This window comes from Balaenoptera borealis (genome assembly GCF_965194805.1).
Source record: "Balaenoptera borealis genome assembly, chromosome: 20".
Classification (NCBI taxonomy): domain Eukaryota; kingdom Metazoa; phylum Chordata; class Mammalia; order Artiodactyla; family Balaenopteridae; genus Balaenoptera; species Balaenoptera borealis.
Genome location: NC_138879.1, coordinates 7,137,132 through 7,153,721, shown reverse-complemented (window position 1 = coordinate 7,153,721; position 16,590 = coordinate 7,137,132). Strand labels below are relative to the sequence as shown.

At 58.1% G+C, this 16,590-nt stretch overlaps 2 protein-coding genes across 7 annotated transcripts in view; both read right to left on the bottom strand.

The window, feature by feature from the left end:
- ARMC7 (armadillo repeat containing 7) overlaps positions 1-16,040 on the bottom strand; it is a 30,021-nt gene extending 13,981 nt beyond the window's left edge. For all 3 annotated transcript variants that reach the window (XR_014238602.1, XM_082372938.1, XM_082372937.1), the window contains exons 1-3: positions 15,932-16,040; positions 685-949; positions 443-586 (exon numbers count right to left, since the gene is read on the bottom strand). Coding sequence is in view for 2 of the 3 variants with exons in the window: in XM_082372938.1 (XP_082229064.1) it covers positions 443-586; positions 685-775 (235 nt within the window). In the remaining variant the exon portion in view is untranslated. The remainder of the gene's footprint in view (positions 1-442; positions 587-684; positions 950-15,931) is intronic.
- SLC16A5 (solute carrier family 16 member 5) lies at positions 1,608-16,063 on the bottom strand. Of its 4 annotated transcripts, none has more exons than XM_082372933.1 (5): positions 15,932-16,063; positions 12,838-13,096; positions 10,079-10,222; positions 6,740-7,549; positions 1,608-5,511 (listed from the first exon to the last, which is right to left on the bottom strand). In XM_082372933.1, the coding sequence occupies exons 2-5, from the start codon at positions 13,034-13,036 to the stop codon at positions 5,264-5,266; spliced, it is 1,401 nt and encodes a 466-aa protein (XP_082229059.1). In that variant the 5' UTR covers positions 13,037-13,096; positions 15,932-16,063; the 3' UTR covers positions 1,608-5,263. The 4 variants fall into 4 exon arrangements, with proteins under 4 accessions (XP_082229059.1, XP_082229060.1, XP_082229062.1 ...); XM_082372934.1 differs by lacking the exon at positions 15,932-16,063 and adding an exon at positions 15,388-15,545; XM_082372936.1 differs by lacking the exon at positions 15,932-16,063 and adding an exon at positions 15,003-15,093.
- Between the last annotated feature and the right edge of the window lie 527 nt (positions 16,064-16,590).

The following is a 16,590-nucleotide window of genomic DNA, read 5'->3' as shown; positions in this document are numbered from 1 at the left end:
TTTTTTTGGCTGTGCCCCACGGCATGTGGGATCTTAGTTCCCCAACCAGGGATTGAACCCGTGCCCCCTGCAGTGGAAGCACGGAGTCTTAACCACTGGACCTCCAGGGAAGTCCCGATGGTAAAACATTAAGTCAAAGATGTTTAAAAAGGGCACTCAATTTTTTCCCTCCAATGGGGCTTCAATCCATTCCCTCATTTTTGATCTCACCTCTAAGCGGGAGGGAAGCTAGACAGGCAGAGGCGCTCCTGGGAGTTCCAAACCTGATTCAAGCGAGCTGTGACCTGCACGACGTGTGAACCGCGGAGGCGGCACAGACATCGCGGAAGTCTGCCTTCGTAGCTGAGGGACTGCCTAAGAGATTCCTTTCCCAACAACTCACTTCTAACTCATTATCTCATTACAGCCCATCAGGCATCTAGGAGAGCGGCCCCATCCTTACCAATAGCAAACTCCACCAGGGTCTCATTCTCCTCCGACAGTGAATCGAGGAATAAATCCAGGACCTGCAGCTGCCGCAGATACTGGTAGTTACTGGGGTCATAGGCGAAGTTGGCGAGGTTGGCCAGTACTTGCTCCTTGGCGTCTGCAGTGGAAAAGCGGCACTGGAGCCAGGTCCGGGGCGGCGATCGCGGCCGGATCCCTCCCTGCCCGGTACCCTGCTCCCCACCCTGCCGCTCTCACCTTGGCTCTCGGTCTCCTGGAATTCCGTGACCAGCGCCTGCAGGTATCCCAGCCGGCCGACGTGGGGGTCTACCTTCGGCTTCTGGGCCATGGTCGGGCGGCGGAGGAACCCCGGGGGAGGGGCAGGGGAGTGTGGAAGGTGAGGCTGGAAAGCGGGCGAGAACCTCACCTGGGCCTCGCCGGGTCCGGAGAGGGGCAGACCGGGGCGGCAAATAGGTTCCTTTCCTGGCTTCAGGTTCTGCAGTAATTTGCAGCTGAAATTGGGCTGGGGAAATGGGGTGGGGACTCAGTACCTCGTAAGAGTTGGGAGTGAACATCCAAATTGGGGCGCGGCAGAGAAGAACGCAGTCGCGCGCCGTAGGAGGAAGGAGCAGCGCCCAGCGGGGCTTAATTTTCGGCTCGGTTCCGGACTTCCGGGGGAAGCCGCGCTTAGCCCCGCCCCAGGGGGCGGAAGGGGCGGACCTAGGAGGTTGAGGGGCGGTGCCGTCATTCCCTGGGCTTGCTTCGGGTTCTTACGCCGGGCGCTTCAAGCCTCTTGTGTCAGGCAGGTGGCGATCCGCATCGTGATGGAAGCGGTCATGGAAGGTTGCGGATGCGTTGAGGAACTCCTCTAGGGCCCTTAGGAGCTCAGAGGTGCCGGAGCGCCTATGTGGGGGGCTGTCGGGGCAGAAGCACCTCCAGGTGCCCCTGCACTTGACGAAGGGGTGCAGTTACCCCCACACACCAAGGGCCCCCAGGAATGCAAGTGTCGGCTCCCTGTGTCCCCCACGTGGGTCCTTTTGAAACGGAGCAGGACCCTATGGTCCTTGCCCCCCATGTCCTCAGCCTGCCTTTTGTCTGTGGAAAAACTTTAGCCAAAGAATAAGTTTAATCAGAGAAGTGAAAAAATGCAGAAATAGAGGAAAACGAAGGAGACCAAATAATAATAGTTTAGTCCTTAAGCATAGTCAAGGACGTTTAGTTCCTCCTTAAGGGCTATAGATAACATTCTGAGCCGTATCCTGTGAGCTGTTTTGCAGCTACTGAAGCCCCCACCAGGTGGAAGAGGATGACCACACGATGATCAAATTGAAGCCATGACATAAGCTGCTCCATTTCACACAATTCCGAGAACTGGCCTCAAAGAAATGGGAACAAACCCTGGAACTAAAGATTAACCGTACTTAAAACAACCAAGGTGACGCTGATCAGACCACCACATTACTGGTTTCAAGATGACTGTCAGAACTGACTATTCTGTTCTGCTCCCTCCCTCCGCCTATATAACCCTGAAACTCCCTTTTAAAAGCCCCTGTCCCCTGAGCAGCCATCGGGAGTTCTCGGACAGGACTCCACCCTCTCCCCGGTTGCCAGCCTCTGAAGCAACCTTTCCTTTCCTACCAACCCTTGTCTCTCAAGAATTGGCTTTCGAGCGGCGAGCAGCTGGACCTGGGTTCGGTAACACTCTGACACTACCTTCTGGTCTGCTTTTCCCAAAAGCCAGGTGACGACTTCCCTGGCAGTCCAGTGGTTGACTCCGCGCTCCCAATGGAGGGGGCATGGGTTCTGTCCCTGGTCGGGGAACTAAGATCCCGCATGCCGCGTGGCGCGGCCAAAATGAAAATAAAAGGCGGGCGAGCCTGGTACCCTCTGCTTCCCAATCCCGAGCTGAGTCTGCCACCTCTGGCTGGAAGGCATTTTATCAGCCAGGTGGACGGGGAGCACCAGGGCAGCACCATCGGGCCCTAGAAGGAGCCCAGTTGTACCGCTTTGGCGGTTTTCTGATGCTGAAGCCCTTCTGCCCACTTCTTTCTCGGGGCTTCTCAGGAAGGGGGCGTGTGACCCAGACCTCAGAGGCACAGGGGACAGAGCACCAGGGAGGAAGGTGGTCCTCCCAGACTCCAGTCGTGCTTGAAAATGTGGGGATGAAAGGGGCTTGGGCTGCGAGCTTCTTGAGGGCAAGGGCCGTGCTCCTTTTGCCCTGGGCCTGGCATGAGGGCAGAGTGGCTGCCACACTCCAGCCTACCACAGCCCCGTTGAAAGCAGCCTCCACCTCCGTGGTGGGCTCAGGTCCCTGTGATCAGCCCCTGCCCTATGCACACACCCCTGGGACAGGAGTTATGACCATAGTCTGGGTGCTTGGGTACCCTGGCTGCTTCTTGCAGGGAAGTGGCCCCAGGCCCCTCACCAGGCCCTCCACATTCTGAGGGGAGCTGATTCGACTTGGGGAAGTATATCTCAGCACAAGGTGGCCAGGGGGGCTTCTCTGCTTCTGTCTGGACAGAGCAGTAAAGGCCTGGGGACCAGGAGCTCAGAGCTTGGGGACAGGATGGAAGTGAGTTCCTGGTCAGGAACTGATCTAGACCTCTCTAGAGGAATCCCAGGATCAGCTAAGTGTGGGTTCTGGAATCAGATGGGCCACCCCAGCCTCCCTCATTTGTCCCCTCCTAAGGCTTCAGAGGTCCTCATCTTTGGGAAGAATTCTTAGTCCTTGGTTTTGTGCTGAGGGCAGCGACCAGGTCTTAACTCCTCTCTGCCCAGTTCCTGACACACAGTAGATGCTCAGTAATATTTGCTGAAGGAATTCTGCCCAGAGATTATCGCCACTCTTGCCCAGGGGGCAGAGGAGGTCAAAGTTCCCTATGCTAAATGTTTACTAATATCTTTTTTCCTTGAAAGAAATCAGTTTTCAGGAAGTGGGCCTAAAAGGGGATACACGTTTCAAAGCCTTGTGGCTACTAGCACCAAAAAGTATTCATCTACCCACCAGCCCCAACTCTCCTTTTCCGCTCAGTTAAGATGGAGAAGGTGGCAGGACCTGGTAAAATGTGTCCGGTTGTGGATTCCCCCTTCAGTGCACAAGCTGTCGATGGTGACCAAGTACAGGACAGGATGGGGGGGGGGGGGTCAGGGAGGCAATGGGGGGTCTTCAGGATCAGACTTTTCAAACTGGAAGAGACTTTAACTTATCTAGGCCAATCTCCTCCTTTTTCAAGGCCCAGAGATGGTGGACAATTTGTCCAGAGTCACACAGCAAATTGTGGCAGAGTCAAACGTGAATTCAGGTCTCTATTCCAGCCCAGAGCCCTTTGCTTCACCTCCGTACTACCTCTTTTGGCCAGAAGGGGGCACTCAAGAGTCCTGGAAAAGACAACATCCCCAAGGATGCTGACTCACGCCAGTTGGACTTGTGCAGGAGGAAGGCTGGGGTCGGGTCATAAAAAGAAAATCAATTCTCCTGATAAGGGTTTCTTGTTGAAACCTGGTTGAGCTTGAATCAACAAACAAGGTCCTTGGTGGGAGTAGCCCTGAAGGGGGATGGGGGAAAACTTACTCCAGGCCTCTTTTCTAGCTTCGTTAGTTCACAGGGTTTATAACCCGCTGCAGAAAATGTTTTTGTGTGTAATTCAAACAAACTCTCTTTTTCCTTTCACTCAGTTGGTACACTGTTGGGACGAGCCTGGGCTGATGACAGCCAGCCCCCAGGTGATGACCTCAGGGAAGGCACCAGCAAAAAGAGTATGTGGCGGCCGGTCTGGGGGAGAAGCTCTGACTTCCAGGCCAGACGCACAGGCCAGTGGGGAGCAGGGCTGGCCTGGCAGCTGGCCCAGCCAGCCACTTATCCTGACACAGCAGGGACACCTCTGACACAGCAGGGAGAAAAGGATGACAGGAGAGGGCAGTGAAAGGGCTTCTGCTGCAAAAGCAGCTCCATTTTCACAGAGGTCCTGGGGCCCTGCCTCGCAATCCTTCCTCCCCTGGTCTGATGTGTGGCTCCCCCACGCCCCGCCGCCCCCAGCACTAATCTTCCCAGCCAAGATACAGGATGGGGCAGAGGAGGGAGGAGACCCTAGAGCAGGCCCTGCTGAGTGTGCAGGGGGCCCTCAGATTTCACTGATTCTAGGACCCAAGCCAGGGGCTCCCCTCCAGTTCTCTGCACTGTCGCCAGGACGGGTGCTCCACCTGACATTTAATCTGTCCAAATCCTGCATCCAGGCCGACCCCTCAGCCTGGCCCTCCACCACTGCAACACATTCTCTCACAAAGCCCTTCGTCCCAAGGTTCCAGGTAGCATGAGGCCCAGCAACCTGTGCTGGGGGGCAGCCCTGCGGGCAAGGGCTGGGCCACCTGGGAAGAAGGGGGGCAGGAGGGACTCGGAGGAGGGTTGAGCTCTTCGGAACTGTCTAGAGGGTGAAAGACAAAGCGATCACATGGGAGGCGCCCAGGCTGGACTTGAGGGTCCAGTGTGTTGAGCTGTAGCAGCAGCGTAGGCAGACAGCTGAGCCGTGACAGACCTGAGCTGGGCTCAGACCCACCTTCCTGGGCCCCAGGTACTCTGGTGCCCCAGCAAAAAAGTCAGGAGGATCCGCTTCTGGATTCTGCTGGTTAGGAGGAACCCCGAGCCTCTGGAGGCCAGCCTCTCAGGCCCCGACTCCTGGCTGAGCCCCGACGTGCGGAACCCAGATGGCCTTTGGTTCACACTTTCTGGGCAGCCCTTCACCCCAGCCTCTGGCGAAGTATCTGGACATTCCTGGGCTGAGGCAGGACTCACTGACTTCAGGGCTCAGGTGCCAGTCACACACGTGAGTGATCCCAGGGCTCAGACGCTGGTCACATACATGATCTCCATGCGCAGCTGCTTCTTGGGACCGTCTGTGTCCTCCATAGTGAGGCCCTGCTCTGGGGCAGCCTCTGTTACAGCTCCTTCCATCTCAGCCCGTGGGCCCTGCCTCTCCATCTTCCCCAGGGCCCAGAAACTGCCACCCATGAAGAGGGCGGCTGAGATGAGGAAGAAACTTGACATGTAGAAGACATAGCTGAAGTTGCTGGTGGTGTCTAGGAGGAGTCCTAGGGGACAGAGAGCAAGTTAGGCCACTGCCCTTGGCTACCAGGCCTCCCGCCCGCGCCCCCTCAGCCCCCAACCCCTGCTAAATTGTGTGCTCTGTGAGAGCAGGGATTTTATTGTTGTCTCTGCTGCATCCCCAGCACTAGGAACCGTGGCTGGCACCTAGTAGGAACTCATTAGGTATTTGTTGAATGAAAGGAAAGGAAACACTAAACCAGCCCCAGTCTGGGCAGGAAGAGTCCTTGGGTGGGTCAGATGAGCACTTAAGGGCATGTTTCCTTTACCCTTGGCGGCAGGAAGCCAAGGACTCAAGGGCCAGTGGCGTCTGGGATATCTGCTCAGCCATACCCCAGGCCCGCCATACCTCCTCCTGGATTGCTCTCCCCGCTTGTCGGCTTGGAGAACGCCCTTGGAAACTGGGACTTCCGATGCCACACTTGGGAGGAGTCCCCACTGTCTGACTGTAATAACTGTGCTGTCTGTTGACTGCCCCTCAGCACCACGGGCTTCACACACCTTCCCTTCTACTCTGAATGTCACACGCTCAGCTGCCCAGCAAGTCCACTCCTGCGGGTCTCTGCTTCCATATCTGTTCGTTTCCTTCCCGGCACAAATCACCATTACGATCACAAAGGGGTCTCTTTGCTCTAATCCCCGACTCCTCCACCAGAAGGTAAGCCCTGAGTGGTGGGGACTAGATCTCTGTACTCAGCCCTGCCCACCCCGTGACTGGCGCAGGTGTAGGGATGGGTATGGCAGGTGTTCTCGTCTGCACAGATGACACTGTGGCTCAGAGGAGGAAAATGACTTGCCCGGGCCCCACAGGCACAGGACGTTAATAACAGCAGACATGTGCGTAGCACTTACCGTGTGCCAGGCTCTCTACTGAGCGCTTTGCTATATGACACTTGTGATCCCCACAACAAGCCTATGAGGTAGATTCTATTGTCATCCCCACTTTACTGATAAGAAACCAGAGGTACAGAGGGGAAGACAAAGGACTGAGGTAAGTCTGGTATGAAAATCCTTATTTTTCACTGTTCCTACCCCGAGTGCCAGCTGGGGAACAGGCTACAGCCAGTCCCCTGAGGTGCTTGAGAAAATCACAGATTCCAAGTCTCTAACCCTGAGATGCTGGAGGGGCCCCACATCTCCAGACTGTTCCTATTTGCACCCCTCCCCATGCCCTGCCCAGGCCACACCTGGCTGCCCTCCCTCCCAGGGCCTCACCAGCCAGTGGCGGGGAGATCAGGATGGAGACGCTCTCCAGGACGGTGAAGAGGCCCAGGGCGCTGGAGAACCGGTCCATGGGGACAACGTCCATGAGGACCTGGAAGAGGAGAGCACCAACGCCGCTCATGGACACGCTGTACACCAGGCAGTAGCCCACCAGCACCCGGAAGTCGGCCGACGCCGCGCACACCAGGTTGGTGAGCCCGTTGAGCAGGGCTGCCAGGCTGAACAGGTACTTGCGGTGACTGGCAAAGTCCCGCCGGCCTGCCACCAGCCCAGCCATGGGCCGCAGGAAGATGTTGCTAAAGCCAATGATGGAGATGAGCAGGGCCGCCCTGTGTTCATCCACCCCGTGCCAAATGGCATACGGCACCAGGAAGACGTGGGGCAGTGGGAAACCCATGATCATCCAGACGACTCCCAGTGTGTACACACGGTAGCCCACGTTGTGCCGCAGGACGTCGAAGGCCAGGTGGCGCTGGACGGCCCGACCGTAGGCTGCCAGGCAGCCTCGTGCGGGTCTCTTGGAAGGTGGAGGGAGGCCTTCTCTGGTCTCAGGGGTCGCAGTGGCAGGCACGGGCCTCAGGATGGCCCCACAGACACAGCAGTGGAGAAGAACCCCGCCGAAGATGAGGAAGCTGCCTCTCCAGCCCAGGTCCTCCAGGAGATAGCGGGAGAGCAGTGGCCACAGCATGATGCCCAGGGAGACGCCCGCCGAGGCCAGCGCGTTGGCCAGCACCCGCCAGCGGGTGAAGTAGAATCCCAGCACAGTTATGCTCGACTGAAAGCTGAAGCACATGCCCAGGCCTGCGGAAGGAGAGGGGGGGACCAGCTCCAGGGCGCACGCAGCGCACGGACCCTGGGGTCACGTCCCAGGTCTGTTCTCCTTCCGTTCCAGCGCAGACCCACTTCCAGGTCCCCGGGGATTTAAGATGGACTCAGCCTACCTCACCACCTCCCTAGAAGTATCCCACCCCTCAGATCTGCCCTCTCAAGGCTGCCAGGGGCACACGTGTTCCCGCTGGCACAGCACCAGGGGGATTTTCAAAAACCTAAATCAGGTTAACTCTCTCTGCTGCTTAACACCTTCCAAAGATTTCCCATCACACCTAGAAAAAAAGCCAAAGTATTTACTATGCCCTGGAAGGCTCTGCACGGTCTGGTCCCTGGCCACCTCTTGAGTGCCATCTCAGGCCACTCTCCCTGTCACTCGCCATGATCAAGTCCCATCAGTCTCTTTCTCTTCCTCTGGACATTAAGCTGCCCACCTACTCGGACCTTTGCAGTTGCCATTCCTTCTGCCTGGAATATGCTTCCCTCAGACTTTCCTCTCCTGACTCAGCTTGGATGCCACCTCCCTACCTACTCCGTGCACAGCTGAACATGCTGGAGAGAAAGTTCACAACCACGCTGTGACCACTGGCCTCAGGCGGGCCCTCGGGCCACCCATGGTGCCACTGTAGTTCCCTCGACCATTTACTCTCCCCGCTCTTAGATGACCACCAGGCCTTCTTCCTCTGAGCACCCCGACACCTCCCTCCCTCACTGCCAGCTGACCACCTACCCTCCCATCTGTGACAATGGACAGTCCGTGCTCCCAGTCAAGGGCAGCCCTCCACTTCTGCCCTGAATCCTGTCTACTTGAAGGCACATCCCTCCAGCAATTTCCCTCTCCTGCGGCATCCATTATCCCCTCTTTACTAGATCATTCTCCTTCATTGTTATTTCTCCCGTTACAACAAAACTCTTGACATCAGTCTCTTCTGGGTACTGGCCCATTTCTCTGCTCCCCTTATATCAAAATTTCTTGGAAATACTGTTTATCTCCACTGTCTCCAGTTTCCCTCCTCTTCTTTCTCTCTCTTTTTTTTTTTGGCCGTGCCACATGGCTTGTGGGATCCCAATTCCCCGACCAGGGATCGAACCTGGGCCACGGCAGTGAAAGCCCAGAATCCTAACTACTAGGCCACCTGGGAACGCCCCTACTGTTCTCTTTTGAACCTATTCCAATCAGGCTTTCATCCTTACCTCTGCTCCAGGATTCCTCTTATCAAAGCCGCCAACCTCCACTTTGCAAAGCCAAAGATGGAGTCTGATCCCCACTCGGTCTGATCCATCAGTGGCTTGACGGTCTATCACTCCCTCCTGCTTGAGCACTTTCCTCACTTCCTTTCTCAAGAAACCCCACTCTCCTGGTGCTCCTTCTACCTCTCTGTCACTTCTTCCTGCCCAGGCCGCTAATCACTGGAGTGTCTGTGCCCTGGGCCTCAGGCCTCAGTCCTTTACATCCGTCCTCCCTTGTTCCCTTAGTGACAGCAGGGCGATACCTCATCTCGAGACTTGAGTACCAGCCATCTCAGGATTCCCCAGCTGCCCACTCCAGCTCAGGCCTGTTCCCTGAACTCCAGACTGGACGTGTCCAAACCTGAGCTTCCCACCCTCTCGAGAACCTGCTGCTCCCCTAGTTTCCCACTGTAGTCAGTGGCTACTCCATTCTTCCATTCTCCCCTTGGTATCACCCTCCTTGGCTCCTTCTCTGCACCTCACATGCGGTCCTGAACACGACCACTTCCCATCACCCCAATCATACCACCCTGGTTGAAGGTACCACCACCTCCTGGCTGGGTGATGGCCACGCCCCTACCTGTTCTCTGCTCCCAGCCCAGCCCCCTATGGTGTATTCTCAACACCGCAGCCAGAGCAGCGCTCAGTGCTTCACAAACAGCGGCTGGATGACGTCCCTCTGCCCGAACCCCTCACATGGCTTCCCATCTCACTACACAACCTTTTAGGAACTAAACCTGTGTCTGGTCTCCCCACCCCCCCACGCCTTTGACCCTTCATTCACGCCCCTCTACCCCATCGGCCTCCGCGCTGCTCCTTGAGCACTTCTGGGCCTTTGCCCCTGCTGTTCCTGCTGCCTGGAAGGCTCTTCCCCAGACAGCCTGCTGGCAGACTCCCTCACCTCCTTCTGCCCAAACGCCACCCTCTCTGCAAGGCCTTCCCCGACCGCCCTGCTGAAATCAGCAACCTCCCGCAACCCTGCGTTACCTTCCGCGTTGGCTGTTGTAGTTATTCTACCTCTTTACTTGTTTAATCTCTACCCACCCCTAGCCGAGCCAGGACACTATCACATCAGCTGTCCTGTCTTCTCAGGTGCTTGTCATGATCAGATATGCTCTTTCTCACTCCTCTGTTCGTTGTTCCTCTCCCTCATGTGACTGTAAGCAGCCCCAGAAGATCTGGTGCTTTGCCTGCCCTGTTCACTGGGCCTGGCCCTTTTCAGTCTTGCACCCAGTAGCTACGCAGCAATTCTCGACATGGAATGGCAGTCACCTGTGATGAAGCCTGCCGTGAGGTAGAGCTGGCCGAGGGTGCAGCTGAAGGAGCCGGCCACCATGCCCAGGCTGGCCAGCACGCCGCCCAGCATCACCGTCGCTCTGCAGCCGAAGCGCCCCACCAGGATGCTGCACAAGGGTCCTGTGGGGAGGGGGCAGCCGGCAGGTGGCAGCGGGATGACAAGGTCAGAGGGAGGGGGACAGTGGCTTTGGGAGGGGCTTCCAGCAGGAACTAGCAGGTGGCTTAACGGGCACAAGCCCCGGAACATACAGACCTGGGTTCCGAGCCCCGCCCTGCCACAGACCGGCTTCGGGCCAAGCAACGCCAATCCCTCTCTGTGCTGCAGTTTCCTCCCCCAGAGACTGAGGGGTCAGACTGGGTGATGTCTGGCCAGCTGTGAGGTGAGGTGCTGCAAATATTCCGTTTGACCCTGATAAGGATCCCCGGAGGGACAGACTGAGGCCGTTCACTGCACTGACCTGAGGCCGCTTCCGTCCAGGTGAAATGGGATTGGCTTGTGACCTGGGTGGACGCCCCTCACGGGGGTCTGTCTTGGTGGGCGAGGGTCCCAGGGCAGCTAAATCATGGTGAGCGCCTCCAGCCGCTGCTCCCCCTCCCCCATCCTCAAGAAGACTGGCCACAGCCCTCCCACCGTCCTTCAACCTGTCCAGGGTGGGCAGCCTGGGGCCCTGGGCCACCCTTCACCCACTGGCTCTGGCCTCTGGGGCACTCTGGAGAAAAGCAGGTGGGGTACCCTCTCTCCCCAACCCCCTCCAGCCACCACCAAAGTCTTGCACCCAGATGTTTAGCTCCTGGTAGAGAGGGGCCTGTCCTCCCTCACCCACCCCCAGCCTGAGCTGCTTTCTCACCAGTGCAGACCCAGGGTAGAAGTGAGCCAGTCCTGGCCGGCTGCTCTCGACACCTCGCAGGGCCCCATTCACCAAGTACCCTGCCCCCGAGTACACACAGCAGAGTTTCTCCAGAGTTGCTCTCCCAGAGAGCAGCCAAAGGGACAAGGAAAGTGTGTGTGTGCACTCGGTGTGTGTCTGTGTGTTTGGCGTGGAGAGAGGATGTGTGGGTGTGAGCCAGTACGAGTACGGGAGCGAACATGGGAAGTGAGCGGCCCGTTCTCAGAGGTAATCAAGGAGAGGCACCATAGAGGGAGAGGAAAGGCTTTGAAGTGGACGTGACTGCTGACTCACACATCTCTCCCACCCCACACTCTGGCCTGACTTTGGAAAGGTGACACTGGGGAAAGCCCTGCGTCATCGAGTTGGGGGTGAGGGGCTGGGATGTGTGCCAGCTCAGCCGAGACAGCCGAGGGCGCGGGGTGGGGCGCTGGGAAGCAAGGTGTTTCTGCTTCCGCCCTGAACTCACTCTGCAACACCGGCAAGGCCTTGTACTTTGTGCTTGCTTTCCTCACCTCTAAAACGTGTGGGAGTGAGAGGTACTTAGGATCAAGGACACTTTCAAGTTTAAAATTTCCATAATACTCTGAATGAGCGTGGGCTAAAGGTGTGTGTGTGTGTGTGTGTGACACAGACAGGAGTCCCGGGCCCACTGAGATGCTGGCACACCTGCTAGGCATGAGTCTAAAGCTGGTGGGGGAGTGAGGTCCCCAGCGAATGCCTGGTTCCCAGCCCCTGGCCCAGACCCCTCTCTGGCCGCAGGGAAGGAACTGTCTGAGATTCCCACTTCTGCCCAACCTTGCTGACGAAAAGGTTATGCGGTCTGGGCCAGGCCTGGCCTTGCTCCTTGCCAGGCAGCAATGTTCAGGGGTCATTGCAGTGAGGGTGGCTTCTATCCCAGTCTGACTTCCCTCCCCATTCGAGGGAAGGACCTGGAATAACAAGCAGGCTGCTGGTGCCAGGTGGAGGGCAGGGCAGGAGGTAAGCAGGGAGATGGATCAGCTGAGACAGGCAAACACACCCGTGGGGAGAGCCCGGCGGCCTGCGAGGTCTGGCTCTAGCTGACCAGGCCCCTCTGAGGGAACTGCCTGTGGAGCTCTCCCTGGAGATCTTCCAGGAGCCCAAGGCTATTGTGGAGAACCCTCCTGCGCAGCCCATGCCCTTCCCTTTCCCTGGGGTCAGGGTGAGGTGCTCACATCCCTGGAGGAGCCCTCCCTCCGTCTCCCCAGCCCTTGCAACACTCACTCTGCTTCCTGGTGAAAGATGGGCTCTTACCCTGCCCCCATCCTGCTCCTGGTGTCTTCCTTGAGCCCCCCTTCCCATCCTGAAGCCCTGATGAGGGTCTCCAAAATACTAGTAATTCACAGCTGCTTCCATTGCCCTAGCTCTCAGACCTGGCCGGGACCCCATGTGATCTTCTCTCCAATCCTATGTGGGAGGTGGGCAGGATGGGATGCTGGGTGTCACTCCCATATTGCAGAGGGAAAAACTGAGGTTCCGAGAGATCACCCAGCGGGACCCCAAGCCGCTCCTCCTCCAGTCTGTGCTTGAGTGCCCGGCACGCCTTCAGTCTGGCTCCATCCTCCCAAGGTCATCAAGGGGACCGGCTTCACATCTTAGGGGCCTCTCCCCCCTCTGCCCCTCCCCAGCCCAGTCCAGCCCCGCCCCGCCGGGTTCCAGGCAGGGGAACTGGCCCTGTTGAAATCACAGGAGATCTTAGGGATACACAGCACAAGGCAAAACCTGTGGCCTCAGAGAGAGGGAGCCAGGAGGCCAGGGGGGTTGTGGCTTCCTCCCCCACCCGGGCTCTTTTTCATCCCTCCCTCCATCCCTCCCCTGGCTGCTCACCCCCTGCATGGAGCATGGCTGTCAGGATGGAGGGGAACCAGGAGGTCTCGCTGTTGCTGGCCTGGAACTCACGCTGCAGTTCAGTGAAGAAGATGCCGATGCACGTGGGGAAGCCCAGGGTGAGGCCCTGGGTCACCACAGAGGCCAGGAGCACCATCCAGGCCCAGTAGCCCTCCGAACACTCCGGGGCCTGGGGCATCCTCGGCTACGAGTGCTGCTGCCACAGCCTCACGGCCACTGCTCCTACTGCCCGGGCCACCTGGGGAAGGGACAGAATGGAGCTGCCAGCCCTCCCTTGGCCCACCTGCCACCTTCCCTGGGCGCTTGAAACCGTCCCTTCCTCTTGCCCCAGCACCAGGTATCACAGAGGGGCACCGCCCCCTGGGAGATGGCCAGAGGCCCATGCGCTGGCCTTGGCATCTCCTTTCTCCTACTTCCCAGGGCAAGCCTGGAGGGAGGGACAGAAGGGGCAAGCAGGTGAGCCATAAGTGGGACAAGGCAGGTGGGTGGAATTCGTTCTGGCTGTTACATCGCTTAGTGGTCAGCAGGTGGGACTTCCCAGCCAGCCTTGGCCCGCCCGCACACACCACGTGGCAAGCACTCGACAATCGCTTACAGAATGGACCAGGCGTCTGAGCCAGCCTAGCCCCGATGGCACACAGGCACACACGGATACCTTCCAAACATTCATAACCAGGCTTCCTGCTCACCAACACGGGCTTTCACAATGCCACATCAACAGCCAGGTTCACTGTCAGTGCTGCTGTGATGGCTGAGGTGAGCAAGACAGGGCTGGGGCCCCCCAGGAGTGTACACAGAACAGCTAAACGAGGGCTTACATAGATGCACACGCAGAGGGCTTCCCTGGAGGCGCAGTGGTTAAGAATCCGCCTGCCAATGCAGGGGACACGGGTTCGAGCCCTGGTCCAGGAAGGTCCCACATGCCGTGGAGCAACTAAGCCCGTAAGCCACAACTACTGAGCCTGCGCTCTAGAGCCTGCAAGCCACAACTACTGAGCCCGTGTGCCACAACTACTGAGCCCATGTGCCACAACTACTGAAGCCCGTGCGCCTAGAGCCCATGCCCGTGCTCCACAAGAGAAGCCACCGCAGTGAGAAGCCCGCGCACCGCAAAGAAGAGTAGCCCCCGTTCGCCGCAACTAGAGAAAGCCCGTGCACAGCAACGAAGACCCAACGCAGCCAAAAAAAAAAAAAAAAAAAATACACACGCAGACACACCCAGACACACACCACACAGACAGGCAGAGAGAAACACATGGAACCACCCAGGCACACAGATTTATATGCAGACACACACTTACATAGACACATACAGAAAAGTCTAGAGACACACAGACACACAGTCACACATACAGATGCGCACAGACATATACAGAGACACACACAGACATACACTTACGCAGATACACACTTAAAGAGACAAACTCAGACAAGCCTAGAGACATACAATCAAATGCACACAGACAGACACATGCTACACAGACGTAAGGACACACACAAACTCCCAGGGTCGCACGCTCTGCAGACAGATACACACACCCTCACATCTTTGACTCAGTCCTACCTTGGTTCCTCGCCACCACCCAGGCCACTACCCCCATCACAGAAGCTGCCTTAACCAGGCCTCAAAGCCCCAGCCTCCTCCCCAGATGTCGAGCCCTTTTCCAGTACCCTCCATCCTGGCTCTCCAAAGAGCCAAAGGATCCCAGGAGCTCCTGTTCCCACAGCCTCCCTCCTTTTAGCCCCAGGCCCCGAAGATCCATGGAAACTCAGGAAACTATCAGAAATATGAAACCCCCTTCCTGCCAAGCCCAGCACCCCACCCCTCCCCCCCACCCCGGGGCCCAGGAGCTTTAACACAGCACCTAAGCCGGACCCACCCTAACTGCCTCCTTCACGGGCTCCAATCCCTTCTCCAGCCACAAGGCCTCTTCCCTCCCCAGAGGACCCCCAGGGGCCCTGCCAAGGGGAGCAGCCCGTTCATCCCTAGCCCCGGAGTGTGGGGTGTGTGTGTGGTGGGGGGACCTCGAGTCCTGTGTGTGGGCTGGGAGCACCTCCTGCCCTCCTAGCTCCTGCACGTGACACGAGCCCTAGAGATCCCCCAGCTCCGATTCTCCTGGCTCAGCCCCATGCTCCGGGCAAACCTCAGACAGGCTCCTCCAGCAAACTGGCTCTCGCCCCTTCCAGGATTTCTGTTCCCTTGGCAAATGAAAAGGCCACTGGTGCCACCTGATCCTCTCTGTGAATGTCAAGTCCCCCACCCTGCTCTACTGCTCGCCCCCCTCCCCACGCATCCCGGCCCCTCGGTCCTCCCAGACCTGCCACCTTCCCCCTCCTCCCAGAAGGGACGCCAGCCTTCCCTCCACCATCCTCACTTCCTCCCGCTCCCCCCGCATGGCACCCCACCCCTGGCACTCCCCAGCCCCTCCCCACTCTGGTCCCCTCTCCTTCCGCCCTTGTCGGGCCCCTCTATGGAGAGGTCTCTTTCGTGCCCTTAGTCCAGGACTCTGACCTTCCCTCTGCACTTACCTTCCCTCTGAACCTTTCAGTGGAGCTAGTTTCTCCTCCCTCCAGGCCCCCCAGACAATCAGAGCCCAGGAAACCCTAAGCACCTTTGTTCTCTCTTTGCCCTGGCCTCCCTCTGGGAGCTGTCTTGAAGACTTTGGCCTTCCACAAGGAGGCTATCCCCTCCCATACACCCCCAATTCCCGGGTCGCACACATAGCTTTTCTGTCCCCCAGCCCCTCCCACAGCAAGCTGGTTCCCCCTCCGGAACTCGGCTGCCGAGATTCCAAAATCCTCAGCCAGAGAGAAGTCCCGTTGGTCCTCCAAGATTCAGCCCCAGCAGCACCTCCAGGAAGCTACCCTGACTCCTACCCCAGGCTAGGCTAGGCCCTTTCCTGTATTTCTCTCCGTAATAGTAGTTCTCACACCACGTTGGAGTGGGTCCTTCCCTTGTTTATCACTGTCGCTCCCCTCCTCCTCCCCACCTTCCATACCACGAGCAGGACCTGTTCACAGCCCCGCACCCAGCCTCCACCTGAGCACAAAATGTAACATTAATGTGACCCACCTGTGTTCCCCGGGGGGCAGGCAAGCCCAGGAACAAGGGTGACCTGGTTTCCCGGCAGGTAGGTCCATTCCAGAAGACTCGAGCAGAGCGGAGCAGAGCAGAGATGGGGGCTCTGGTCCCACCTCTGCCCCAGCAGAGAAGTGGTCTTCCCTTGGTACTGGGAACCAGGAGTCACAATCCCTGCCTGGTGCGTGGCTGGGGCAAAGGAGGGAGACGCGGCTGGAGGCGCTTCACTCTCCCTTCCCGGGACTGGAGGCGAGCAGCTTTCCACAGGAGCTGCCGACCTCAGCCCTCAGGGTTCCCCCACCCTGAGTGACACCATCTTCGTGCCCAGGTGGCCTGAAGCTGGGTTTGTGGGCAGGGCAGAAGTTCACATGACACCTCTTGCCCTTCTCCCGTCACACACCGTCCCCGGGCTGATTTTTAGGGCTTCTCATCTGACGACAGAGGCTTAGCTAGGCCCTCAGAATCCATTCCCAGCCCCTCTGAGCTTGCAGGTACGGGCAAAAGGGTGAGCGGACGCTCTCACACAGGGCTTTGGGGTTAGGGGCCGGGTGTGCGGAGAGGAGGGGCCGCCCCTCTCCCTCTGCTCCCTTCCCGTGGTGGGAGAGCTGGCGAGAGGAAAACAAGGAATCACCAGCTTCACCAGCAGCGGAAGG